We start from the raw sequence: 24,702 nt of genomic DNA, 5'->3' as shown, positions 1-24,702 counted from the left end.
AAAATAACGAAGTCGGGTGCATTAAGTACATACATTTTGTTCACGAATTTTACGCGTTTTAGCATCATTGCTATAAAATTGTAGTAAAATTTGTTAGTAGTCACTTATATGGAAAATGATTATAATAGTATAATGAGAACAGGCGTAGCGACCCAAAAGTGTGATTCTAAGCACGATAGGTTGTGGGTTCGATTCCCATTCGTGGAAATTAAATTGAAGATGTGAAAAAAATATTTTCATTGGTTTCATTTCATGGTGCCTCAGCAAAATACGACGTTGAGTTCCGACACTCAACACGCAAAGACTCCAGAATGCTTCAGCGCAGTGTCTTAACACTAGGCTCCCTCTGCCTATCTTGCTACATGCGGGATACAGCGTGAAGCTGAAAAATAACTATAGTCTTTACTTGCGGTTTCGCATCAAAGTGCGCGAGTTAATGATTTTCAGAATGTAGGATGTTCTTTTAGCCTCCCTAGGTAGGTACTATACAAACAATGAACATAATATAATAATAGACTCTCAAAGGAATGAAATATTCAGTGTTTTCATTTCGATGCAAAGCGCGGCGTTGAGTTCCGCTATTCAACACGCAATGCCTCAAGAATTCGATGGAAATTGCCTACCCTACATAGTGCGGGCTATAAATAATGCTATAAATAAATAAACAAACGCTTAATACAATAATTTTAAACGGATTACAATTATTACAGCAAATTCTATGTATAAATCAAAAAATAATACTAGAAAAGATACTCTTAAGCAGTATTGTAGAATATAATGTGTAAAAATCTCGTAAATTGCAAGATAGTGATAAAAATACAGCTAATACCGGCTAAGTATTGACATCTGGCACTGTTGACATAAAAGTCGTGTAGAATTGTCGTTATAAAATTTAAGTCTGTCGTATTAAAGGAAACGTATAAAGAATTTTGCCTCGTTCAATGTAGTTTTCTTTACTTTTATTTTTGTTTTGCGTACCATGTAGCAGAGATTATCTATAAATGTAATAAAATTGTAAGTGAGGTTTATCTATACATTTGTCTAGGGTCTTTATACAAATACTTATTATTTATTCCGTTTGACGTCTGAAGTCCATTATGATAGAGTACATCTCTTCTTTCTGCCATGTTCCACTAGTGTTGCTATTTTCCGTACGTTACTCCAGCGATTTTATCTGTAATACATTTGACAAGAGACAAGCCACCGAAGTATCTGGTCATTGTTGCGTCGTTTTTCAAACTGTCATTTTCAAAAGTCATTAAACATAATTATATCTATACATTACTATTAAAACCATCTTAAATCAAAAGAATAAAGTAGAAATATTAATTCTAAAGTAAATATTAAAATATTGCATTTCGTACCTACGTGTATAAAAATGGCTGATTAAAGCAGACCATCATCGAGATTAGATGGAGATAAATAATATAATAATTGTACTATATACTGTGTAAGTTTATAATTTTGCTTTGTCTATTAAATAATTTTTTCTTGTGTTTTCATTTATAATGAAAATCTCAATATAAAAATGTAATTTGATTTTCTCTTAAGTCTACAAATGTTAGCGATTGTGTCACTAATTCACAATGAAACTATCTAGATAAATAGCTGACAATGAGATAAATGCTATGATTTTTAAAAAGAAACCTTGGTTTATTATATTAAACTTAATTTTTAATTAACAATTGTTCTTAAAAACATACTTAGGCAGTCCTGTCTAAGTCTAAGTACGTTTCGTAGCGAAGGGCCACAAGATATTTCCTCTCGGGAAAATGAAATATTTAATATTTTAGTGAGTGCCTTAATACTAGTCTATCAGATTCCTTGTGTATTCTCAAAACAATAAACAAGAATAAGTGATAAACTCTCAGATATTACGAAAGTGCATTTACAAATATCTTTCGATACATTTCAGTGATGTTGTGTCAATTTTTCAGCACAGTAGCCAGAAATAAAATTTCCACTATCTCCAGTGTAAACATTCTAAAGTGCGTGCCTTAAAGTTGAAGCTCTTTAAATCCTGAGAAATCGCGCCGGCTTCAGATGGCTTTCAACACATTTTACTATGTGGTCCAAATTATAAGATATCGCGGTATCTTGTATTAAAAATCCTAAAACAAGTATGTTTTGCAGTGTCTACGTATAATTAAAGGATATGGAACTAGTAGTGTTTTGATATTCTATTCTATACTTTTAGTCTTTTTCTGAAATATTTGCTGAGTGACAGTGATCTACATTTCATATTGAGTAAGATATATTTTTTAAATGTTACTGGAATATTTTTATAATGGTAAAATCATTGATAATTTGTAGTCAGTTTGGAATTTGTTATTAAAATCTATATCTCACGTTTAAGAAATCATGTTAAACTTATAATAGGTTACAAATGTGGGTTATTGGATTGAAATATTCATTAATTGCGACCGTCGTGGCGTAAGCTTACCATCAGGTGACCCGAACGCTCGTCTGCCTTGTCCTTTTCCATCAGGAATAGAAATATTATTATATAGAATGACATGGAGAACGGAATATCTTAACACTAAGTTCCCAGTTTCCTTCTGCCTACCATTATATGCGCGGGATACAGCGTGGATTTCACTCATTTTTTAAGAAATAGCGTGTAAGTGGTGGAACGCACGCTTTATCTACCACTGCAGGGAACATTATATCGTACATATGTTACACATATTTAATTTAAAAAATATACGAAGAAGAAATTGAAAATAAACTTGCTAAATGCTTATAACTTCCGCCGCACTGTTGTCGTTACTCGGATAATGCAGATTGATTCAGCTCAACTTTGACGAGACAAATTCTATTTTCACCGCAAGAACGTGACGGCGGGAAAAATATTCAAGATTTGCTATCACTGTAAACAATCGACCGAAATATGTTTACTTTATAAACTTGTAACAAGTTTTTATTATTAGGTATCTATTAATTATATTCTGTTCGGGAATATTTAATAGATAATATGAATGGAATTAATTCCAATTAAATCTCATGCATGATGGCGGCTAGTGTATGAAGTAATTAAATTGAAAAGAGCAACTATTGAGTTGCTTGTCAGTTCTTCTCAGCAGACTACTTCCCAAGATGGAAGAGGCGTTCATTCGATACTTCAAAAGTGCTTACAAAAATCTATTAAATAAAATATATATTACATATGAACGTTTAGAAAAACAGATATTTTAAAAATTCATAAAAATTATATATGTCTTGTTTTACACATAATTGATTTTTTTTATTGTTATTATTTTTCTTATTTTTCTTTTTCACTGCACTTATCCATATCCACGGGTTGGCTGGAAGAGATCTCTTCTAGCGTAAAGTTTGAACTTAATACTCAATAAAATAGACTTGAAAACATAATTTTTGACTGCGTTTTCTGTATGTAAATATTTAATACAATAAAAATAAAAGAAATAAATATACAGATCAATTATTATTTAGGCGTCAACTTTGACAACAAGAATTGGATTAATAGTCCAAAACGTATACTTACTCTTGAAATGTAGCATATAAAATTTTCTTTTATTTATCATATAAATAAACGGTAAGATTTTGTCACAATTTAAAAATCTGGGCACGATTCCATCAAAAAACCCATCGATACAACCCCTATTACATATTTAACATACCTTGTATTCCGATCGCTATCATATCTCGTGGACTGCAAGAGTATTGTCAAACCCCTACCCCCGTATTCTCCTACCACGTACGAATGCTAATGTATTTTGTGTTTTTAAGAAACTTCGTGTAGTTGCATCTAACTTTTGCTGTTTAAGTTTCACTTTATTTGGTTTTTTTTGTGCTTTTTATTGGTATTGGAATAAGGATGCTGAAAAAAAAAATATACTTCTAAGATGTTATATAGGTAATGTTTTTATCTATGTTTAGGTTGCATGAAATGTAGAATCCATTCTGTGATAAATTCTATATAATACGGGTGCATTTTTAAGGGTCTCTCATAAAACTTGATATAGTTTCTACTCTTCTTTATATTTAAAGAAAATAATATATCTTGAAAATTATAGAGGGCGTGTATTTGCATAGCGTCTGCGTCTGCGTCACATTCCGGTCTCGAAAATTGGGTGGAAGCTAAAATATGCGAGATTCAGCATTAAGAAAAAAAAACTACCATCGACATCCCTATTGCATTACAACGAGGAACTTAAAAATATATTTAAAACTTTTGTCTACAAATTTAGATTGAACTCTGCTTTTCCTGTTAATTAGTTTTATTTATGTAATCGCTAAATAGTTTCACCAGAGAAATGTTAAATTAAAATAGACTTTGAAATGGTTTCTAGTTTTATGCTAATAAAATTAAGTCTCTCTGAGCTTTCTAAATGAAAAGTTTTGAGAGGTAAATGTATTTCTTATTTACTCTATTTCAGATTTTCGTAATCATTTTCACATTTTCAAAGTGTAAAAGTGTCATACTGAGGATAGAAACATATTTTAGAACACATATATAAATTTGAACGCTCAGTTAAAAGCAAATAGCAGTGGGGAGTTCCACCACTTCACACGCAATGTCTCGAAGATTGGGAACCCTAGGTTCCCTGTACATCTAGCTGTGTGGGATACAGCGTGAACTCTATTTTCATTAATTAAATACTGATAAAAGAAACTAAAACTGCCACATCAAAGTATAAAATAACAACACATTCCTTATCCTCACCATATCCCATGATTAGTGAGCTTCAGTACCGCATTACGAATAGGTTATTATGACGCATCCGTGTACGTGTACATTTTATTATTTCCGAACAGCTTTCTTTCCGCGTCACGTACTAAATATTTCTCATGAAATAACCAATTTTCTTTTAACTTTTATCTTAGACAGCATAAGGTGGCTTTTCATTTGGTAATGTTTCTTGGATATTTCGATATGTCTATCGTTTGGTCTTCGTGTCACGTAGATTCGACTCCCCGGCCGACGCGTGTACCACCTCACTCCTTATTTTGTTCTTGTTATCATATTATATGTAGTGACACAGTCGGTATTATTAAATGTTAAGCAATTAGATCTTTTCGATGCTAGATAATTTTTAAAAGAATTAATTGAAACAGAATTTTTTTAAGCCAGTAGTAAAAGCAAATGTGATAAGTATTATATTTTTGTCATTCTTCTATTTGGATTATGATGTACTCTGCAATTAAAACGATTGATAGATTGAGTGAAAATTAATGTCTGTTTTCAGTATATTAAAATACTAATCTTTAATTTGGCAAATTTTTAACTTTGTCACATTTGATTAAGGAAATATCTAAAAAAATATTCTTAAATCAGTTCAGTCAATTCCTTTAAGTGTGACGTTTCAAGAGCTAATTGAGTACAAAATTAGTTCGCCAATGTTTCATTGTATGGAGAACACAGGAAACGTACATCATGAGCGGTTATTAGGTAACTTCAGTGCATGTAAGACTTAATATAACTAAAACATTTGTCATCATCATACGGAAAAAAAGTCTTATCAACACATGATATTTACGATGTTAACTTACAATATTTTGGTGACTTTTGGGTATATCCAGCGATCTGCTAAAACGTCATTTTATAATAGCAACGGCTTCCCCCACAATCTTTACTCAAAAATATAAAGGCGAAAATCTTTTTAGCGCTCGATAATCGTTATGGGCTAAGCAGCTGCCACTTTGCCAAATTATTGGGAGATTTCCAAGCAAAAGTTGTCACCCCACATTGAAGAGGGTAACCGTTGTGTTTGATAGCATGATTTTCTCGAGGCGTAAGAAGAATGTTAAATTACAGAAATGAAAGATAATAGGGCGGTCCCTTAAAAGTTTTTTTCAGGGATAAACTTTGTATCCCATAAGATTTTCGAATTACCCTCAGGGAGTTGCGAGTTTCACGTTATTTATTCATGGGGTTTCGATGCGGAGTGTATTTCACGATCGCTTTAATAAATAGAAGTTTAATGTGGAAATTTAAGATTTTTTTGGTTCAAATGCGAAAGTAAATACCAGAATTGCTTTTTTTATGTTGCATTTTAGATTTGAAGTGTTCTTTTTGGAAGAGATATACTTATTAGATTAGATATTGATTATGGAGTCCGTCGTGGCGGATAAAAGTGTGCACCGTAGCGCGACCGTTGTGAGTTCGATCCCCACTGGAGGGAATGAATTATTATTACGAGTATTTATATTATTATTATGCTGCGCTCATTTAACATTCCTTAAAAAAAAACAAATTGTTAATTGGCTCAGCCCTACAGCGTCTGACTCTAAACACGATGGTTGTCGGGTCGAATCCCAATAAGGAGAATTATTTTTGTTTCTTCGCTCTGGTAACAGGACAAAGCGCTGGGTTGACACAAATATTGACCCGAATGCTGGTGCGGCGTGTCCCTTGGTTCCTTTTGCTTCTTCTTCTATGCGAAGAAAGCTAGAAGGTGCCATCGCAGCAGGACAGCATCTGAGTGTAAAGTCGACTGTTGTGGAGTCTATTCTCACTAGGAGGAATGGAATTATTATTATTTTTTCGCTCTGGTAAAAATATAAAGCTCAGCGTTAACTTCTGCCATCTAGCATGCAATTCAAGAATTGATGAGCTTGCTCGGTCAATGGAATATCTTAACAGTAAGTTTCTCTGCTTAGCCTTTAAGCTAAAACAATGAAATAGAAGAGGAAATAAAAACAATATAGCATCAGTCCAAATCGAACATTTTATTTTTAAAACTAATACGAACGCATAGTAGAATTTACGATATATATATTTAATATAATATTAAATGGTTTATAACAGAACATTGACAATAAAGCGTTAACTAAATTCACCAACATCGTATAAAGCCTTATGTGATTGCATTCGAATTATTTACAAACGGACACGCCGATATCGAAATTGATCATAATAATAAAACATTAAAGCTATTTAGAACATGGCCAATGACACAACAGTCTTATTTCTAGATAATTTTTGATATTCATATAAAATTTTACATTCGATCCATTCACTTAATAGGTTATATATGAGGTAAAGTTAGAAAATGAAAAAAAAAATCAGTAAAAATTTGACTTCCGTTATTCCTGTAAAGGATAACAAATGAAAAAGTCAGTTAAGTGATTGGCCGAAATGTATTGAACAGTTCCGAAAATTGTATTTAGAGTTAGGATAGTTGAAACGGCAGTGCCTTCAGTAAGATTTCAAACGGAAGACGGAGGAAGACGCTCGCTTGTTTCTATTTATATCGTAAGCTAATCCAAGTATATATTTATATAAAAGTACAAAAAAATGAGCAAAACACTAACTGGGTCGAACGTTCGTTGCGTAACATTTATTATACGTTTTAAACTCACTAAGTACGTCTTTAAAAATATATTTCGGAGCAACTAGAAGCTTCATAAGGTTTAGAAAAATACAGTGGTAAGTAACCTCGTTGGATCAGTGCCAAGCTGTTGTCTAAATACGAGTACATCTAGAGTACAAAAGCAGTCTCCAGATTAAATTCGGTAACGTAGCTTAATGATATATTTAGAATTAACACTATGTATAAGTACAATTTTGTAACTTATAGGTTCGTTCATTGTTAAAAGTCACTAATCTCGGGGTCCGTATCTGCATATTTGCAAGTGAAGGGATTCCTCAGCCACGAGCAGAATGACCGATCGCTGTGTTGTTTATATTTGGCTGTGGTGTGCTTTTTTGCGTGTGCTCTAGCGACCGCGGCTCTTCTAGTTGGGTAAGAGTCGAGGGATGATGCGTCAGAGTCTCTCGGAACAGAATCATAACCCGATTCAGCTCTTCTGGATGTGCCTGCCGGACTATGTTTACCGGTTCTAGGCGTCGATTCATGTCCGCTATCGTATCCATCTGGCTTACATCCAGCGACAATTCTTGCCACGTTTTTATCTCCTTTCTCACATTTTTCGGATCGCGGCTCCGTGGTCACAACGGGCGGTGTTACTTCGAGGTGTAAATTAGATTTTAAGTCTCGAAATGTACTGGATGGAGCACCACTACCTGGCAGCCGATTTTCTTCTCTTAAGTTCGGATCGGATGCCCCATCAGGATGCCTTAGTGAAGCTATTCTGGCATCTGTGATATCGTTAGAACGATATCTTTCAAAAGGGCCGTATGAATCGTTATGTGTAACATCTAAGTCGTGATATGCATCACATTCACCTACAGCACTACCTGGTCTCGACATAGACCGCTTACAACTATCACATATTTTATCACTAGGCCGATATGCGGGTTCACTGTAAACGGATCCATCGCCATGATAATCTTCAGTGTCTCTAACATTGCACATTGAAAGAGATTGGAATTGCGGTGCGATTCTAGACGCTTGAGTGTTGCTATTGTCCAACGCGCGTCGTGATCCATATAATTCAGTCAAACCCAGTAACTCTTCTAAGCGTGAGCGTGACGAAGGTAAACTTTCGTGTGGATTTAAATCTGGTGGTTGGTCTACACAATTATTCATATAAAAACCAATAGTTTGTCGAAGATATGCCTCTGTCCTAATTTGTCTTTCAACTTCACTATATAAAGATAGAGTATCTGTAAAAGTTGATGCTACAGTTAAATTTTCTTGACTTAAAATTCTAAGTGGGTGATCGTCACCCTCGCCGTGTTCAAATTGTTCAAAATGATTTTCTGCGTACCCCATACAAAGCGCAATATCTTCTTCGGTAACTTGGAGACAGCAGTCCTGCATCGGGACAGGTTCTAAGGGTTCTTCGATTTCAAATATTTCTAGTATTTCGTCTTCATCGTCAGCTGGACCTTTACTCATTCCATGAGGATCAATATCTCGACTATGATTTGAAACAAGCTCATCATCCATTCTCATTCTTTCTTTATATTTGCTATCCAAACTTTCCATTGAAACTTCTCTACTACTAAGACTACTTGGCTGTATTAATGGTAGGGCAGGAGGAATTTCTGCTAATTCTTCACTGTCATCGTCTTCATCCGCTTCATTTTTTATAGATGATTTTGCACTTGATTGTTTTCTAATATAATTAAGATCAGGTGGACCAACATTTTCTTCCTCTATAGCCATGCCTTTTGAACCAGCTTTTAAACCAGTTCTTATAGTAGATTCTTCTACGTGTATACGTCTAGTTGCATCTTTAACTTCCATTCTGTGTGTGGCAGAATCCATTTCTTCAGGTAGCCTTGGCCCTTCTTTCTGAGGTTGCTGGGCTTTATGACTTGGTGAATTATGTTTAGATTTATGAATTTGGGAAGTCTGATTTTCGACCCATTTCTTAATCATATTTTTTTTATGGCTATCCATATAACCATATCCAATATTCTCGTTTCCATATGAATTAAGAACTCCAACTTGTAGGGGTACTGCACTATTAGGTTGCTGAATTGGCACAGATTCAAATTGTAATGGGGCTTTAGGTTCTTGCATTGGGCCATCTATCCAAGTTTCTCTCTTTTTTACTTGTGTTTCTTTTATAATATGTCGCGCTTCCACTAATTTAGATTTTGATATTCTAGGCCCATCAATCCATTGTTCATCACTCGTACTCTTTACTTCTTCTCCGTGTTTTGTGTTTTGTTTTTTTAATGGAGTGGCTTTAGATGTGATATTATGTACTGGTGAAGATTTTGGCGTATAATTTGGCTGTGTTACAGTTTTCATGGGAGACGCTTTAGGTGATGCGTGAAGTTTATGTATAGGACTTTTCTCTTCTATAACTTTTGAAAGAGAAGATTTGTGTTTCTGATCTACCACTGAGCCCCTTAAAGTTTTACTTAAAACTGTATTTATGTGGGGTATATATACTGGTGGGTGTTCACCATCAGTTGCATCATCTGAAGGACCTACATAAATTACTGTATCTGCAGACAGATCACTACTCGACGGATCAGGTTCACTGCTACTAGGCTTAGACGCATCTTCTCCAGAACTTCCTCCAGAACCAGCGTTGTTATTTGAAGTATATTTAATTTTTCGTCTACGTAATCTATGTATTCTCGAAGCCAACTGCAGTGTCGTTAATGTATCTGAATAGTTTTGTACATTAGGAGAAACATGTACTATCATAGCAGTATGACACGTTAACGAGCCTAAGCATTCTTTTAATACATGCGTTAAGTTATGGTCTCGATAAGGTAAATGACGTTGTCCATTAAAAATGGCAAGTAATATATTTCCTAAGCCAGATAGTGGTATTCCGCCGTTAGTTTTTCCTCGTTCAGAATTGCCTAAATCTATCAAGTGCAAGCGGCTCCTCCCTCCGGCAACTGTAAATAAAGAAACGAATTGTTATTTTAAGTCCGTCTCGACACAGAAAGCTCTAGACATTTTCCTGAACGTGAATAATCAAATATTCAATTGCATTGGCGCTGTACAATCAGCATTGCAGTACAAACAAGTGATAGATTGAAAATGTCACTATTATAAAGCTTCATGCTGTATTTTGCACACAGCAGGGTAGGCAGAGGGAACCTAGTGTCTTAACACTCCGTCCCCCATTTTCCGCCAATTCTGGAGGCATTGCGGTTTGAGTGGCGGAAATCAACACCGCGCTTTGCTTTAATACCAGAGCGAATAAATGAATGAATAAATTTAAATAAATATTTAAATAAAAAATAATTCATTTCCTCGGGTGGGCATCGGGCATAGGGTGAAAAAAAAAATAGTAACTGCTACTATTTTTCAGCTAAAATTATATTTATTTCGATAAAATAACTCACCAGCCCCTTTTCCTCCAACACTGTACTGGTATACATGTAATGTGTACAGAAGGTGGCTATCCTTTCCTTCTTCTCTGGTACCGCGAGTGGCCAATGCTGCGTCTAGATAAAACGCTGCTTTTTCAGCACTGTGCACTCGCAACTCTGATTGATTTTGTAGATGAGTGCCGAAGAGTGGATCGTCCCGAAGGTAAACGCCTGGTGATTGCTCTGTGTCTGTTGTAATCCAAATAATAATGGTTTAATATTAAATAGACTAAAAACATATTATTTTGTTAATTTATTTATCTATTAATATAATAAAACAGTAAAAAATGTGCCTGTATTACACGTTAAAACATTAATAAATCCAGAAACTGAGATTTTAATTTATTAATTAAATATTTTTATCTGCTTTTATACGTCATCTTTGAAGCTGATGGACAGTATTGACTAAAACTTTCTTGTTATATAGCTACTAGGCCTGGGCAGAATCTAGGCTATAAATGAAATTTGAAAGTAGGCCATCATGGTAGGCAGTTTTAAGCATAAAGTTTTATATGCAAACGAAGTTACGGGCGGCCACTACCTATTATATAATGAAGATTAACTGAGTTTTATTATTAAAAATGTAAAGTTTTATTTTTATTTCATCTCAAAATAATACCTTTATTCGTTCTTTATAGTAAATTATATAATAAAAAATATGGAAGCTTTTCAAAAGGCGCTGGTTCGTCTCTCATTATTTTAATTTTATTATCCGTTCTCTAAAAATACATATATTACTGATCTTACCGTTATGATAAGGTGCCAACAAATCTCGTATTTGATTTGTATTAGTACAAAGTTCCACAGCCGACACTCTCACAGAGAAACGAGTGCCACACTTGTGTCGTTGCTCTCCGATGCCGCGGAAAAGCCAAGATATTGCACATGGCACGGCACCAAGGGAAGATGGTGCATCTGGTCGCCCCAACATTGTATACGATTTGCCTGGGAAAATATATGAAGAGATAAAATCAATATAATAAATAAGTTTATATTATAGTAATATCTACTAATAAAATTATAAGTATTTTTAATCCCTAACTGTATATTAAATCACTAAATTATTTCATCTAAACGATAACATTAAACGCGAACAAACCAAGACGTTGTAATTACTCTATCGACATCGAAATAAGCAGGATGATACGTTAAGCCGAGCTTCCCTCGCGGCCGCCTTCCCTCTTCCCTCCGAGCTAAGTTGAGGGTTTTATTCAATTTGCATTTAAAACCTTAATCCTCCCGCTGAGTAAGTCTTACAATGGCTCAACTCGTTAATAATATTTCGCGTTCGAGTATTTAATATTTTGGTTTTTGATTTTTAATGTGTCTAGTCTTATGTTTTGTTACTATCGTCATTTTCAGAAGGAAAATATTTATTATTGGGCAAAGGTAGAAATCGGAAAACGGTAGGGCAAAAGTGGCTAAATTAATAAATGAATAAATGGATGGAGTGGTGAATCGGTAAAGATAAAACAAAATAAATTTAAAAAGCACAATTTAATTTTATTATCTGAATTTCAATCCAAAACTATCTTGACCATTCAGATAAGTACAAAATCTGTTTTTTATTATTAATAAAAGTTTAAGCACAAACTTTAAATCTATTTGCTGCATAAGAGGATTAATGTCGGAACTTAGTTAATAAAAGTTGAATCGTAATTCCGTATCTAATGCATTAAAGTTTCAATTAACAACTTCCGTCTTTGCATTTCGATGCAAATTCTGGCTATATACACGTGCACATACATATACATATATATGTATATATAAGTTCCCCATTGAGGTCTGAGTGACTGATCATCGGAGAGCTTGAGTCGCACTGTTTACAGTGCGACTCAAGCTCTCCGATTGAATATTTAAAGTGTTTCCGAAATACAGTAGTTTCTGCACCTACACTTTGTAGTACAACAGTTTAAATACATATAGACTGTTTTACATTGGAATTGAACGTTCGTTCGCATCATAGTGTACGCTTTAAAATTATAGTTTAATTAATTAACTTTCCGAGCCGCCAGTCGTGGCCTAGGGGCACAAAGTGTGACTGTAAACGCAACTGGTTGTGGGTTCGAGTCGAGGAAATTAAATGTTTATTTAAATGTACGAGTATATTTCCATTTCTTCTTCTTCTGGTGATTATGCAAAGCGCGGTGTTGAGTTCCGCCACTCAACACTCAACGTCTATAGAATTCACCGGTAAGTAGGAAACGGAGTGTATTAACACTAGGTTCCCTCTGCCTACCATGCTGTGTGCGGGATACAGCGTGAAACTGATAAAAACTTTCATATAGCTGTTACAGTTTTTTTTGTTGACTCAGGTATCTTCGCGCGTCTATTATAAAGGTGGATATAGACATGCATAAGATGCTAGAGAATGCTTCCAGGTGAATAGTTGGCTCGTCGCTATACGTCGAGGTGAATAGAATCGTAAAGTTCCTTTAATATGTAACCTAAGCGAAAGGTAAGCAACACAGCTTCTACTACGGACTAACTTATTAGTTTGCACGTATGGATACATGGTGAAGCTTAAATACTTTAGAAATGTTATAAAATGTAGTAAAAAGATAGTTTTATATCAAATTTTGGTAGTAATATTATATGAAAAGATATATAACAAAAATATTTAGTTGTCGGGATGTTTGTCGGTTGTTTTAACACAAATAAATTACACAAAAATGGTTAAAATTAAAACACACAATACCTAGTCCTGCATGTCCGAAGCAAAAGAGGCAACCGTCGGTGCCGTTGATGACCGCGTGAATAACGTCGGTCAAAGCGCTCGAGCAGATTTCAGTCTGAAACAAAGGTTTTAATGAATAATAAATTTAATAAAGTTTCATACATATATTAATACGAGTACATAAAATTTACATTAACATTTTGCTATGTTACGAGTGATTCAAAGTTGCATAGATTTTTTTGTTAAAAAGCTTTCCTGAGTCGTTATAGTAGTAGTTATGCAAATTCTACTGTTCTCGCTCGAAGGGCACTGTAGTTAATGAAATTTATGATTGTAATGTAAATAGACGAGAGAATGGTGTGTTAAACTGTTTTCTTGACCCTGAAAAACCCTGAAAACGATAGTAGATAAAAAATTGAATATTATAAGTAGTCCATTTTCACCTGTTCTCTGCTGGAGATACTTCCAGATAAAAAATATTATAAATTAATTATTAAATCAAGTCAAACCAGCATCACGTTGTAACGCGCATATAGCAGGCAGAGAGAACTTAGTGTTAAGACATTTCGTTCTCCACTTCCCGAATTTTACGACGCTATGTGTGTTGAGTGGCGGAACTAAACGCTGGATTAATTATTAAATATGTATATATTTAATATATTACAGTCAATATTTTAGATTTCGCTTGACACTGCTGCAATAAAGCTGAACTACCGTATGCTGAACATAATGCTTTGAATAATTCAAGCAAATCTCGTACTTAAGAGCGAAGTTAGGGTTTTACCGTGTTCCACTGTTTTCTTTACGCCGAGGCTTGCCAGATAATTAAATGGACTTACGCTTAAGCGCCCAGATTACATTGTAGGGCGCACGTTATAACATCCATTATGTGGAAGTGACTTTTGTAAATATTAAGTTAATATCTTTATTAAGTTTCTTGTTTCTTTTACTTAGTTTGTTGTCAAAAGTCCTCCTCGTTGTATTCTGGTCGTAGGTATTTAAATAATTTGTGGTTATTAAAATTTAAATTAATTGTTTTCTTATGACAAATAGAAGTTTTTAACTAAAATTATATATTTTATTCATACTGATATACCTATCTACTAAGCAAATAATTTTAAATATTTATTATTATAAACAATATTCGAAGTAACGACATTTTAATATGCTATTCAATTTCATCTCTTAATGGAAAAAAATATATAGGTATGGTATATAGTAGGCAAGTAGCCACTAAATTCCTTCACTTAAAGTTTAATATAATAATTTACTTAAATGTCAAATATATATTAAAATTATATTATAATATTAAATTATATATATATTAAAATATATTTTCACATTAAATTAAACATTTTTTTTAATAAAAAAAAGAAAAAAAAATGAAGCTAAAAAAATATACATCCATCCGATTCATTAACCTAATTCAATGTTAATTTCATGCAAATACACAAAGTCCACTCTACGTGGGACTTTGTTATAAGGTACGAAAATATTGAGATTGTTTTGAGTGAAAATTTTAATGAGCACCCCTCAGCCCCTGGCCGGGGTCGTTTAGAATTAATACCGGGGGTAGTTTATCAAATTATCGTAACAATCAGTATTATACAAACGACCCCGTAAAACCCTTTACGGGTCACAATTTTGTATTTCTATTGTTTTACGTAGGAACGGTATATAGCCATATGATTTTATTGAAATGGTTATTACTGTAAATAATTAACTTATTATGAAATTATTTTGTGGGTATTGCAATAATATACTTAAATCTATGTCTAGAGGGTCAATTTTTTAAAAAATAAATTAGATAAATTGAAGGTAATTTTAATTTTGAAGATAATAGTTGGTTTATTTTTTTTTACATATCTTACTAATATTTGTGAAAGTTTGTGAGAATGAATATTTCTCCTACTTTCATACTAAAACTACTGAATGGACGGAAATATATTTTTAAAAAAATATAAATCTAAAATAAAATAAAAACACAAAACCGAAATATATTCTAGAAGCATAAGTACACAAATCTACAAACCAAAATTCTAATATTCTAATTTCTAAAACCCAATTGTTTCTTTCAACAAATTTTCATTCGCTTTCAGAACATCCCAATTCGAACCACAAACAAAAATGTGAATGCTAACTAAGCTACCAAAAGTAAATTTGGCGTCCGCCATGTTCATGATATTTCCAACCGTAATTTGCTTATCGCTGTATTCACAAAGAACAATAGTAAATTTTTGTTGTTTTCATTTACGAATATTCACTCAAAGCTAAATTTCATTACAATCACGAGCAGTCCGTTGGCGGGCAAGCGGTGCGTATAAGCCCCTAAGCCGCCGTCAGCCGACCGCCGAGTTATACTGTATCTAGATATAAACCTAGCTGTATATATAGGTCTATCTAGATGTAAACCTAGATTTAGTATTTCAAACAAATCCGTTTTTGAATTTCTTTTAGTGATATGGCTCTTTTAAATCTGAATTTGTAATAAAAAAACAACGAAACAAAAACACTAAAAGTTGATGATTTATCTTAGTTTCATGAAATCATATTTCAAATTATAAAATATATTTAATAATTTAGTGTTGCAATCTAATAAAAAAAAACTTTTAATAAAACATTTAGCGAGACCAAATCCACAACCACCGTTTCTTCCTCACACCATGACCCTCTAAGTAAATACAAATGCAATTAATTCAAACATACAGAAAATAATTATCAGGCAATAATTTAAAGTTTACCAAGTGTATGTAACGTACAGCACGGAGAGATTACGCGGTATTAATGACGTCGGATTGTAGTGATTTAGTGCGCTAAATGTGCGTAAATAGCCTTGTTAGATCACTGTACAGTCAATTTAAGATAAATTAACGTTTTAAGCTAAATTTTAGAGTGGTATATGAGTTTAAAGAGGATTACCTTTTTAACTTTTAGTTAAGTAATGATTTTTTTGCGTGTTGAATGGTGGAACTAAACGCCGCAATTTGTCTTGCTACCAGAGCGAGGAAATGGAAATAATAAATAAATTGTTTCCTCGGGTAAGAATCAAAGTCAACTTGTCAAATTTACAGTATACACTTCACTCACACTTGTCACTTGTGTCTCTGTGCCACGATTGACTTCAAATATAGGTAATATGCGTTGGGTTACGTTTAATTAGCGCCCAGTATTCTAATTCGAAAATAAAGACTGGAGTTTATAGCCCCCGTATAATGTGCTATATGAAGAATTAAATTCGTCGTATGTCATTTAAATTGATATATTTAAGAGACAACCTTACATAATACTTTTCAAAATCTTTTTAAATCGCTACATAAAGCAAGCAGATGTTACAAAACAATTCTATAAGCAACAAAACTTTGTGTCGAATGCAAACTTTGCCAAATATTTTAAACTTTTAATGTACTTGCAAAATGTGAAATTTTACTACGTAGTTGGTGATATTCGAACGTAGCGCAGCCTTTTAACAATTTAAACATATGAAATTCGAGGAAAAATGTGCTCGAATATCAGGAGTATGGAGCATCGCGACAGCGAACGAGGCAAGTTAGAAAATTGTTGAATACCGCGCCGTAACGTTTAAAAATGTTTTCGTATCCCATATTATAATATTTTTAGGAAGGTTTATGAATAACTCTTTTAGGTTCCATGTGGAGTTTTGTGAAAATTTTATATTGCTCACCTAATAATGAAAGAAAAAAAGGAAATGTGTCAACATTTTTGTAAGGGTTTGTATGATATGAATTTCTGTTCTGTAATTATAATATTTTTTTGGTTTAAGGTTTTTCCCGTAAATAACATTAACGATTAGATTTTTTTTTGAGATTTAAATAAAATTATAGAGTAAAATTAAATTTTTATTAAAAAGTCTTTTTTTATTTTTTGAATCAATCAATCAATCCATATCTATGTAAGAGACTCTGCGTACCTTTGACTGAAAGTGACTTAGCTCACAAATAGTTGGAAATCAACATGGTTTAATTAGTTTATTTTCATCAATAGGTACGGGTTGTCGTGTAAAAGCGCAACAAACAAACATACAATTGCATTTTTAATATTAAAGATGTATTGTAATGTTTTAAAATTAAAACACATCTAAACCTCAGCATCAGACGTCAGCGTCGATAAAAACCTTTCTCCCAAACAAGTTCTCTATTTTTCTTTCGACGTTAGAGTTTCTAAGACGCGGGCGTGTCTCCGGAATATCCGATGACTCTACACACGATTTCACGTTAATTTAAGTTTACTTGCTTGCACAGTCTGGTGTTCGGTTAGCATATTAAATATTGGGCAAATATTTAACAGTTATGTATCGAATTTCAGAACATTGAAAGCTTTTGAGAGAATAACATTAGAATATTTAAATTATTATATAAATCTAACTAGTTTGTTTAATTGCACCCGCTAATCTCAGTCTCATCTTTATCGAGAAAAGCTATATTATAATATCACGTTAATTGATTCTATGTATCCATTATTATAATTATTAATATGTATAATAATTATTGTATTTGTACGCAATGATTTGAAAAATTGGTTGGAATGTAAGAAACAGAGTGTATTGTCACTAGGTTCCCTCTTCTCACTATGCCATATACAGAATACAGACTCAAGTTAAAAAAAATATATACCTGAGGATCATCCTGTGAGAATATAGCATCGAACGCGAACATCTTAGGTGCGGCCACACCCACTTTCCTGTCTTCTGGAGCGCTAGCGGCTGGGACTGTCTCACAGAGAGTCACCTGTTTCTTGCGTTTGTCCAGAGAGAACGTTTGTGTACCACTCGTGAAAGGACCTTCGCCGGTTGCACCTACTCGGAGCATTACTTTGACCTGGAACAAAGATTTTTACATATTAGTTATTTTTTTTTACTTGAAAATATAAGTTGAGGCTGGTCTTGGTGCAGGGTCACAAGCGGTGGTTGTCGGCTCGATTCTCACTCGGGGAAATATTCAATATTTTAATTTTCTTGCTACTGCGGCTGGAAAGTGGGGAATGGAAGAGTCTTAACTGTAGGTTCCGAGGTTCCCTCCACCTACCTTGGTGTACGGGATAAAAAATGTAAGTTGTATTTAGAATATAAGTTGAATTTATAATTTCATGATTGTTTATGTAACTGCTATTGAATTTTACTTTTTTTGTTTTTTTAAGACCTTTCATAGTGATAAAAATGTTATTAGTTGTAATATCTCATACAACTATTATGCTTAGCAGAATCGAGTTTCTCCCCATCTTAATTATACTGAGAAAGTCCTGAATATTTAGAACAAACATGATGCTACTGGTAACGAGTCTGTAAACGTTGGCAAAGCACTTATTAATTAAACAACAAGTTATGAAGCTTTTATGAAAATTGGACACAGACGCGGCACCAACTAGCGTTTGACTGTAAAGCATATCGAAACGGCTGTGGGTTCGAGATGCTCACTCAGAGAAATATATTATTTGCATTTCTCCGCTCTCGAATAAGATAAAGCGCGGCGTTGAGTTCCGCACTCAACAATGTCTCGAAACTCTATCTACTTCCCCACTAGGTTCCCTCTTCGTACACTTCTATAGGATGTAACTATAAACAAACAACAGTATACAAAAAAGAACAAATATATACGAACATACTATTGCTATATTCCATGTTGTACGGAAAACGAGCGTGGATTCACTTCAAAGCCGAGTTTGTGATGCTTCGTTAAACACAGTTACGTACCGACCGATATTTGGTTAAGATCTGTGGAAGACAGTGGGGATTTGGTTTACCTGTATATGTATTTTTAAATTGTCTTTTCTTTAACTGGTCTCAAAGGATTTTCTAAATAATAATTGTCTTTTACTTCTTTTATTGAATTTTTACAGTTTGTCAATTTGTTCAATAGTCACGTATCAGTTAGACAATATTATATTTCATAAATAAAATAAAAAAGAATGTGCGCACGGGCACTTGTATGTAACTGTAAATGCGGCTGGTTGTGGGTTCGATCCCCACTCGAGGAAATTAAACATATATTTATATTTTTATTTCTTCGCTCTGGTGTCGAGGCAAAATGCATTGTTCACTTCCGCCACTCAAAAAGCAATGCCTGTTGAATTTGGCAGAAAATGGGGAACGGCATGTCTTAAGACTAGGTTCCCTCTGCCTACCCTGCTGTGTACGGGATAAAGCGTGAAGCTGTTATAACAAATAAACTGGACCAATTGATTCTATTTTTTGTATTTTCAAGAAAATGTTCTGAGATTAAAGATCATAATCTTGCTCTGACGACGATTAAGTCCGGACTAATCTGATAGCCGACATTTTGTAATTCCTCATTCACTGACATAAGCAGGCCACCTTTTCTATATGTTATATCAAAAAGATACGATCAGGATTTAAAAATAATATTTTTTACCTTCATTGTATCCCACATACAGTAGGGTGAGGGAACCTAGCTGTAAAACTCTCCGCTTTTCGTTTAATTTTCAAGACACTGCGTGTCTACCGTTGGAATTCAACGCCTCGCTTTATCTATATATATAAAATCGAAAGGTCACTCACTCATCACGAAATCTCAGAAACTACAAGTGCTAGGAATCTCAAATTTTGCATAGGAGTTACTTATAGGACGTAGGTGCTCGCTAAGACGGGAATTTGTAATATTCGACTTCTAAGGGGTTGTTTTTGGGGTCGAAAATTTGTATGAAACTTCGTTACTACAAATGCTAGGAGTCTCAAATTTTGCATAGACATCACTAGGACGTAGCCATGGAGACAGAAATTAATAATAAAATAGTTCACGCGGGTGAAACCGCGAGCTGGCCGCTATTCTATATATATAAAATTGAAAGGTCACTCACTCATCACAAAATCTCAGAAACTACAAGTGCTAGGAATCTCAAATTTTGCATAGGAGTTATTTATAGGACGTAGGTGCTCGCTAAGACGGGAATTTGCAATATTCGACTTCTAAGGAGTTGTTTTTGGGGTTGAAAGTTTGTATGAAACTTCTTTACTACAAATGCTAGAAGTCTCAAATTTTGCATGGATGTCACTTATAGGACGTAGGTACTCATGGAGACAGAAATTAACAATAACGTAGTTCTCGCAGGCGAAGCCGTAGGCGGGCCGCTAGTTGTTAATAAAATTGTTAACACAACTGTCGTTTATATACACACGCACACACACTGTGCCGGTACGCTGCAACAGCTTTGCAAAAGGTGAGATTGAAAGTCAATGAGTCGCTTGAGTTCTTATTTTTAAGTTTACAAAAACAATCAAAATGTACGGCATTTAAAAATCAATTACCATAAGAATAACAATAAGGATTTGAATTATTTCGATATGCTCATAGAGCATAAGTTCCGGCATTATAGACAAAAAAAGGAAAATTTACTACCTGCCAAGTTCAGGTGATAAAATCTAAAGTGCCTAAGCCTCAATTTAAACGACATCACGTAGTTTCATTAGTAATCTTCTAAAGTAGTTTCAGTATACGTTATAGTATGTAATTTCTAAGACGTGTCTCACAAATCACTTTGTAATTAGATGGGAATTAATTACTCGTTGTCTCTTTGAATTAGGTGCTGTGTGGGGAGGTTCTTGTTAGTTGTGAAATATGGTAACTTATTTAGGTTAATATGAGTTATTTTATAATATTTTATTATATTATATTTGGATGATTTTTTTTTATTGTAGGGGCCTTAATCTAGAAATATGACTTTCTCCGTTTGCTGCCCATTTCTACCCGTTATGTGTTTAATGATGGAACAAAATCTAAGAAACTGATATCACTTATTTTCGTGATATATTTAATATTTTCATTTTCTCGCTCTGGTAACGAGGCAAAGCGCGGCGTTAACTTACGCTGCTCTACACACAATGAGTTGGTCTAATGACGGGAACGGAACTGAATAATAAAACTCTTCAGGCGTTACTAGTCGAGCTAAGGCTCATATCTATAATTTATAGGCCTCAATACATTCTAAAGCATTTGTACGAGTAGCATTTGGTATAGAAAATTGTGGTTTTTAAGGATTTTTTCAAGTACATATTATTTATCACACATTCTTTCTAAAGCAAGTATAGAATTAAAAAAATATTTATAAAATCTAATAAAGTTCTGTCGAACTAATATATCTAGTAGGTATATAGAAAATTTAATTTTCATCAGCTTGATAATATTTTACGATATGTTAACGCGTACGCCGCGAGCGGCAAAACTTATTCCGTTTGCTTGTTGACCCAATTACTGGAACCCAACACTGTACTACACTAGCGTTATTGTTAATATATGTGGCCTCGCTGTGCTTTTTATTTTAGTATATTAAAATAAAACAATATTGAAACTTCGCTAGCCTTTTTTAAAAGTTTTTTTAGGAAGGAAATGTAAGTCTTTAAGAATATTTATCTTTTATATATTTGTAGCATTAAAATATGTGTTAATCATAAGTTTCATTAGTAAATTGAAAGTTAAGTTAAATTTAATTCTTTAAGCAAGTAGAGTTAGTGCTCAGACTACCTGTTTCACACCTCGAATCTGTTAATCCCAAGTCGAATGGTAGAACCGTATTTTATAGATGTTTCTGAAAATTTTTGAGTAAAAAAAATAATAATAATAATTTGTCTTTAAATTATTTTATAAATTTTTATAAAACGTTGTGGTTTTATAGAAATAAAATCGTAGCTTAATTTAAACATATGAGAATGTTTGTTACCTTTAGTAAAGTAACTACTAAAGTAGTATAAACTAAAGTTCAAACAAGCAATCCAAAAAGTGCCGATACAAATCCCATCAAAGAAACTAATAAATTAAAAAAATATTTTTTAGTACAATAAAAAACTGGTTATTCAAAATTTCCTGAGCAATCAGCTAATAGTTAAACAGGGCTGATAAGCCACAGCAGCTACGCTTCCATTAGAATACCATTACATAATTACAAGTCGTCTCGCTAATTTGTGAATGCTCCCACTGAATTATAAACATAGTCTGTTGTCTGTATGTATGTATGTCTGTATGTATGTCTTTGTACATCAAAGACGAAAACATGGCACGTAGGGCACCGTTTTGTTTCATAGTTTGAATAAGCCTTTAGTCCGGTGGAAAAAGAGAAAATAGAAAAAGGCATTTTGTGTTAAGATGAGAATTTTGTCATGCGCAAGACAATATATGACAAGACATATTATGTGAGGTTTAGTAAGTTTGTTGTATGAATATTTAAAAGGAGCTTCTTTTGTTTTAATTTCAAGCTGCATCTCACACATGGGATAGACAAAGGGAACTTCGGAACCTGATGTTAAGACAGTCCGTTCCCATTAAGACACTACTGTTCTCTACTGTGCGCCCAATACTACAGACATTACGTATTAAACAGCGGAATTCAACGACACGCTTTGCCTCGTTACTAGAGCAGAATGAAAATATTGTATTGTGTCTGTAATTTTTTAATGTGGAAACTTAATTGGATTGTGTGCTATTTTTGAAATCTGTAATGTTTGTGAATTTTATATTTCTGTTTGTTTCCCTAATAAAATATAAATAAATAAATAAATAAAACATTTTACTTCCTCGGGTGGGAATCGAACCTATTACGTTGCGTATCAATCCTTAAAGATTGTAGGATTAATAAGGATTGCACCCCAGGGCCAGGTTTCCTAATAGAGGCTATCGTGGTAAGGCAGATGTTATGCAAATGACGGCTATTACGTCAATTGATCTGGATGAGTTAATGTCGGTCAGTTCATTTTGAACTACATACTAGATATATGTATGCACGTATAACACAGAGATGTATTAGTAAATGCCAATGAAAATGATGAAATAGGTAAAATACGTTAAATCGTATGTGAAATTGATATATTAGATTCATGGTAAAATTTTGGAATTTCAATAATTCTTAAATAATGTAGTGTATGTATGAAACCAGTCGTAGTGCAGGGGCCCAAGCGTGTGTCTGTAAACACTAAAGGATATGGATACGATCCCCAATCGAGGAAATTAAATATTTAATATTTTCATCTTTTTGGTGTCAAGCGGCGTTGAGTTCTTCGTGAAGCTGAGGTATTACCTCACCATTGTGGTTGAGTTATGATAGAAGAAACCATTTAGCATTCCATGGATTAGAGCGAGGACTTCAAAGCAGTACCTGGGATTTGCGATCCAAATGTAAGTTTTAGGGGACCCCTGCGCTTTAATGCTCAGAGAAGCTTTCTCTCTCTGAGAAATTCGAAATGAGCTTATAAGCTTTACTAGAAATGAAGTGTTTGACATAAAATGGTAGTGGATTCGATTTTACAATTCGGCAAATCTTTGGTTTTCACTGCGTAACATATCAAGGTCTATTAATTTTTTTACTAGTACTTCTCTGTCCACTCAGCACATAAAGTTAAAAAGATATATTTTTTTCTGCAAATTTAATAAAAGCTATAATATGTTGATTTTACTCCTTGAGGTATAAGTATGAAGCGAAAAAGGACTTCTCAAGTATAAAATTCATTTGTCTGTTTCATTCATTATGCGGTAAGAGGTAGTGGGCGACGCAACGTTGACCTAATTACTGTACCATCATCTTTTGTTTTATTAATAAGTAGGAAAATATTTGTATGGAAATTAAAATAACGAGGTTGGTAGTGGCGCAGGGGCACAAGCATGCAACTGTAAACGCCACAGGTTGTGAGTTTGGTTCTCTTTCGAGGAAATTAAATATTTAATATTTTCATTTTTTCGCTCTGACAACAGGCAATGCCTTGGCGAGGAGTGGAGAATGGAAGTGTCTTAATAAAAACAGAGTGCCTTAACACTGGGTTCCCATGTTCCCTCTGCCTACCCTGCTATGTGTAAGATACAAGTATAAGTAAAAAAACATACAAATGGCTTTCTAGTGGAAAAATGGAGATCGTATAATCTATTTTATACAACGCAATATAATTCACGGTATGTCGTAATACGAGACGCGTAAGGATATAAAAAATATTATAATTCGACAAGGCAGATATTCAAAAAAAGTAATTTTACTTTGAAACACTAAAAATAAAAGCTTTATAAAACCACCGTCGAGCGCAAAATAATAAAAAGAATAAAAAAAAAGAGTATTTTTACTTTTTTTACTTTAAGTACTAAATTGACATGAAAGAAAAGAATAAAAGAAAAGTATATGAGAGAAAATTGTTCATAATATCATCACAAAGGCCGGCTAATAGTTTAATTCTACGACGAGTGCAATGGAGTACAGTTGACTAGTTAATCCTGAAATGCTGACTGGCTGATGCCAGATACCGCCGCCATTTCAAACGTAAGCCACGAGTCATATTCCAAATACGTATTTGAATATTCATTTT

General features: G+C 33.6%; 1 protein-coding gene across 3 annotated transcripts in view; it reads right to left on the bottom strand.

Annotated features, from left to right (window-relative positions):
• Positions 1–6,671: 6,671 nt before the first annotated feature.
• Positions 6,672–24,702, bottom strand: part of LOC146529000 (kinesin-like protein CG14535) — a 311,360-nt gene continuing 293,329 nt past the window's right edge. For all 3 annotated transcript variants that reach the window (XM_085203831.1, XM_085203832.1, XM_085203833.1), the window contains 5 exons: positions 18,026–18,229; positions 13,416–13,509; positions 11,465–11,662; positions 10,691–10,906; positions 6,672–10,237 (listed from right to left, as the gene is read on the bottom strand). In XM_085203831.1, coding sequence (XP_085059957.1) covers positions 7,557–10,237; positions 10,691–10,906; positions 11,465–11,662; positions 13,416–13,509; positions 18,026–18,229 — 3,393 coding nt within the window. In that variant the 3' untranslated portion in view covers positions 6,672–7,556. The remainder of the gene's footprint in view (positions 10,238–10,690; positions 10,907–11,464; positions 11,663–13,415; positions 13,510–18,025; positions 18,230–24,702) is intronic.

Source organism: Heliconius melpomene, chromosome 19, assembly GCF_056956725.1.
Source record: "Heliconius melpomene rosina isolate 202511_hmr_F chromosome 19, ASM5695672v1, whole genome shotgun sequence".
Taxonomy (NCBI): Eukaryota; Metazoa; Arthropoda; class Insecta; order Lepidoptera; family Nymphalidae; genus Heliconius; species Heliconius melpomene.
This window is presented reverse-complemented; position numbering and strand designations above follow the sequence as displayed.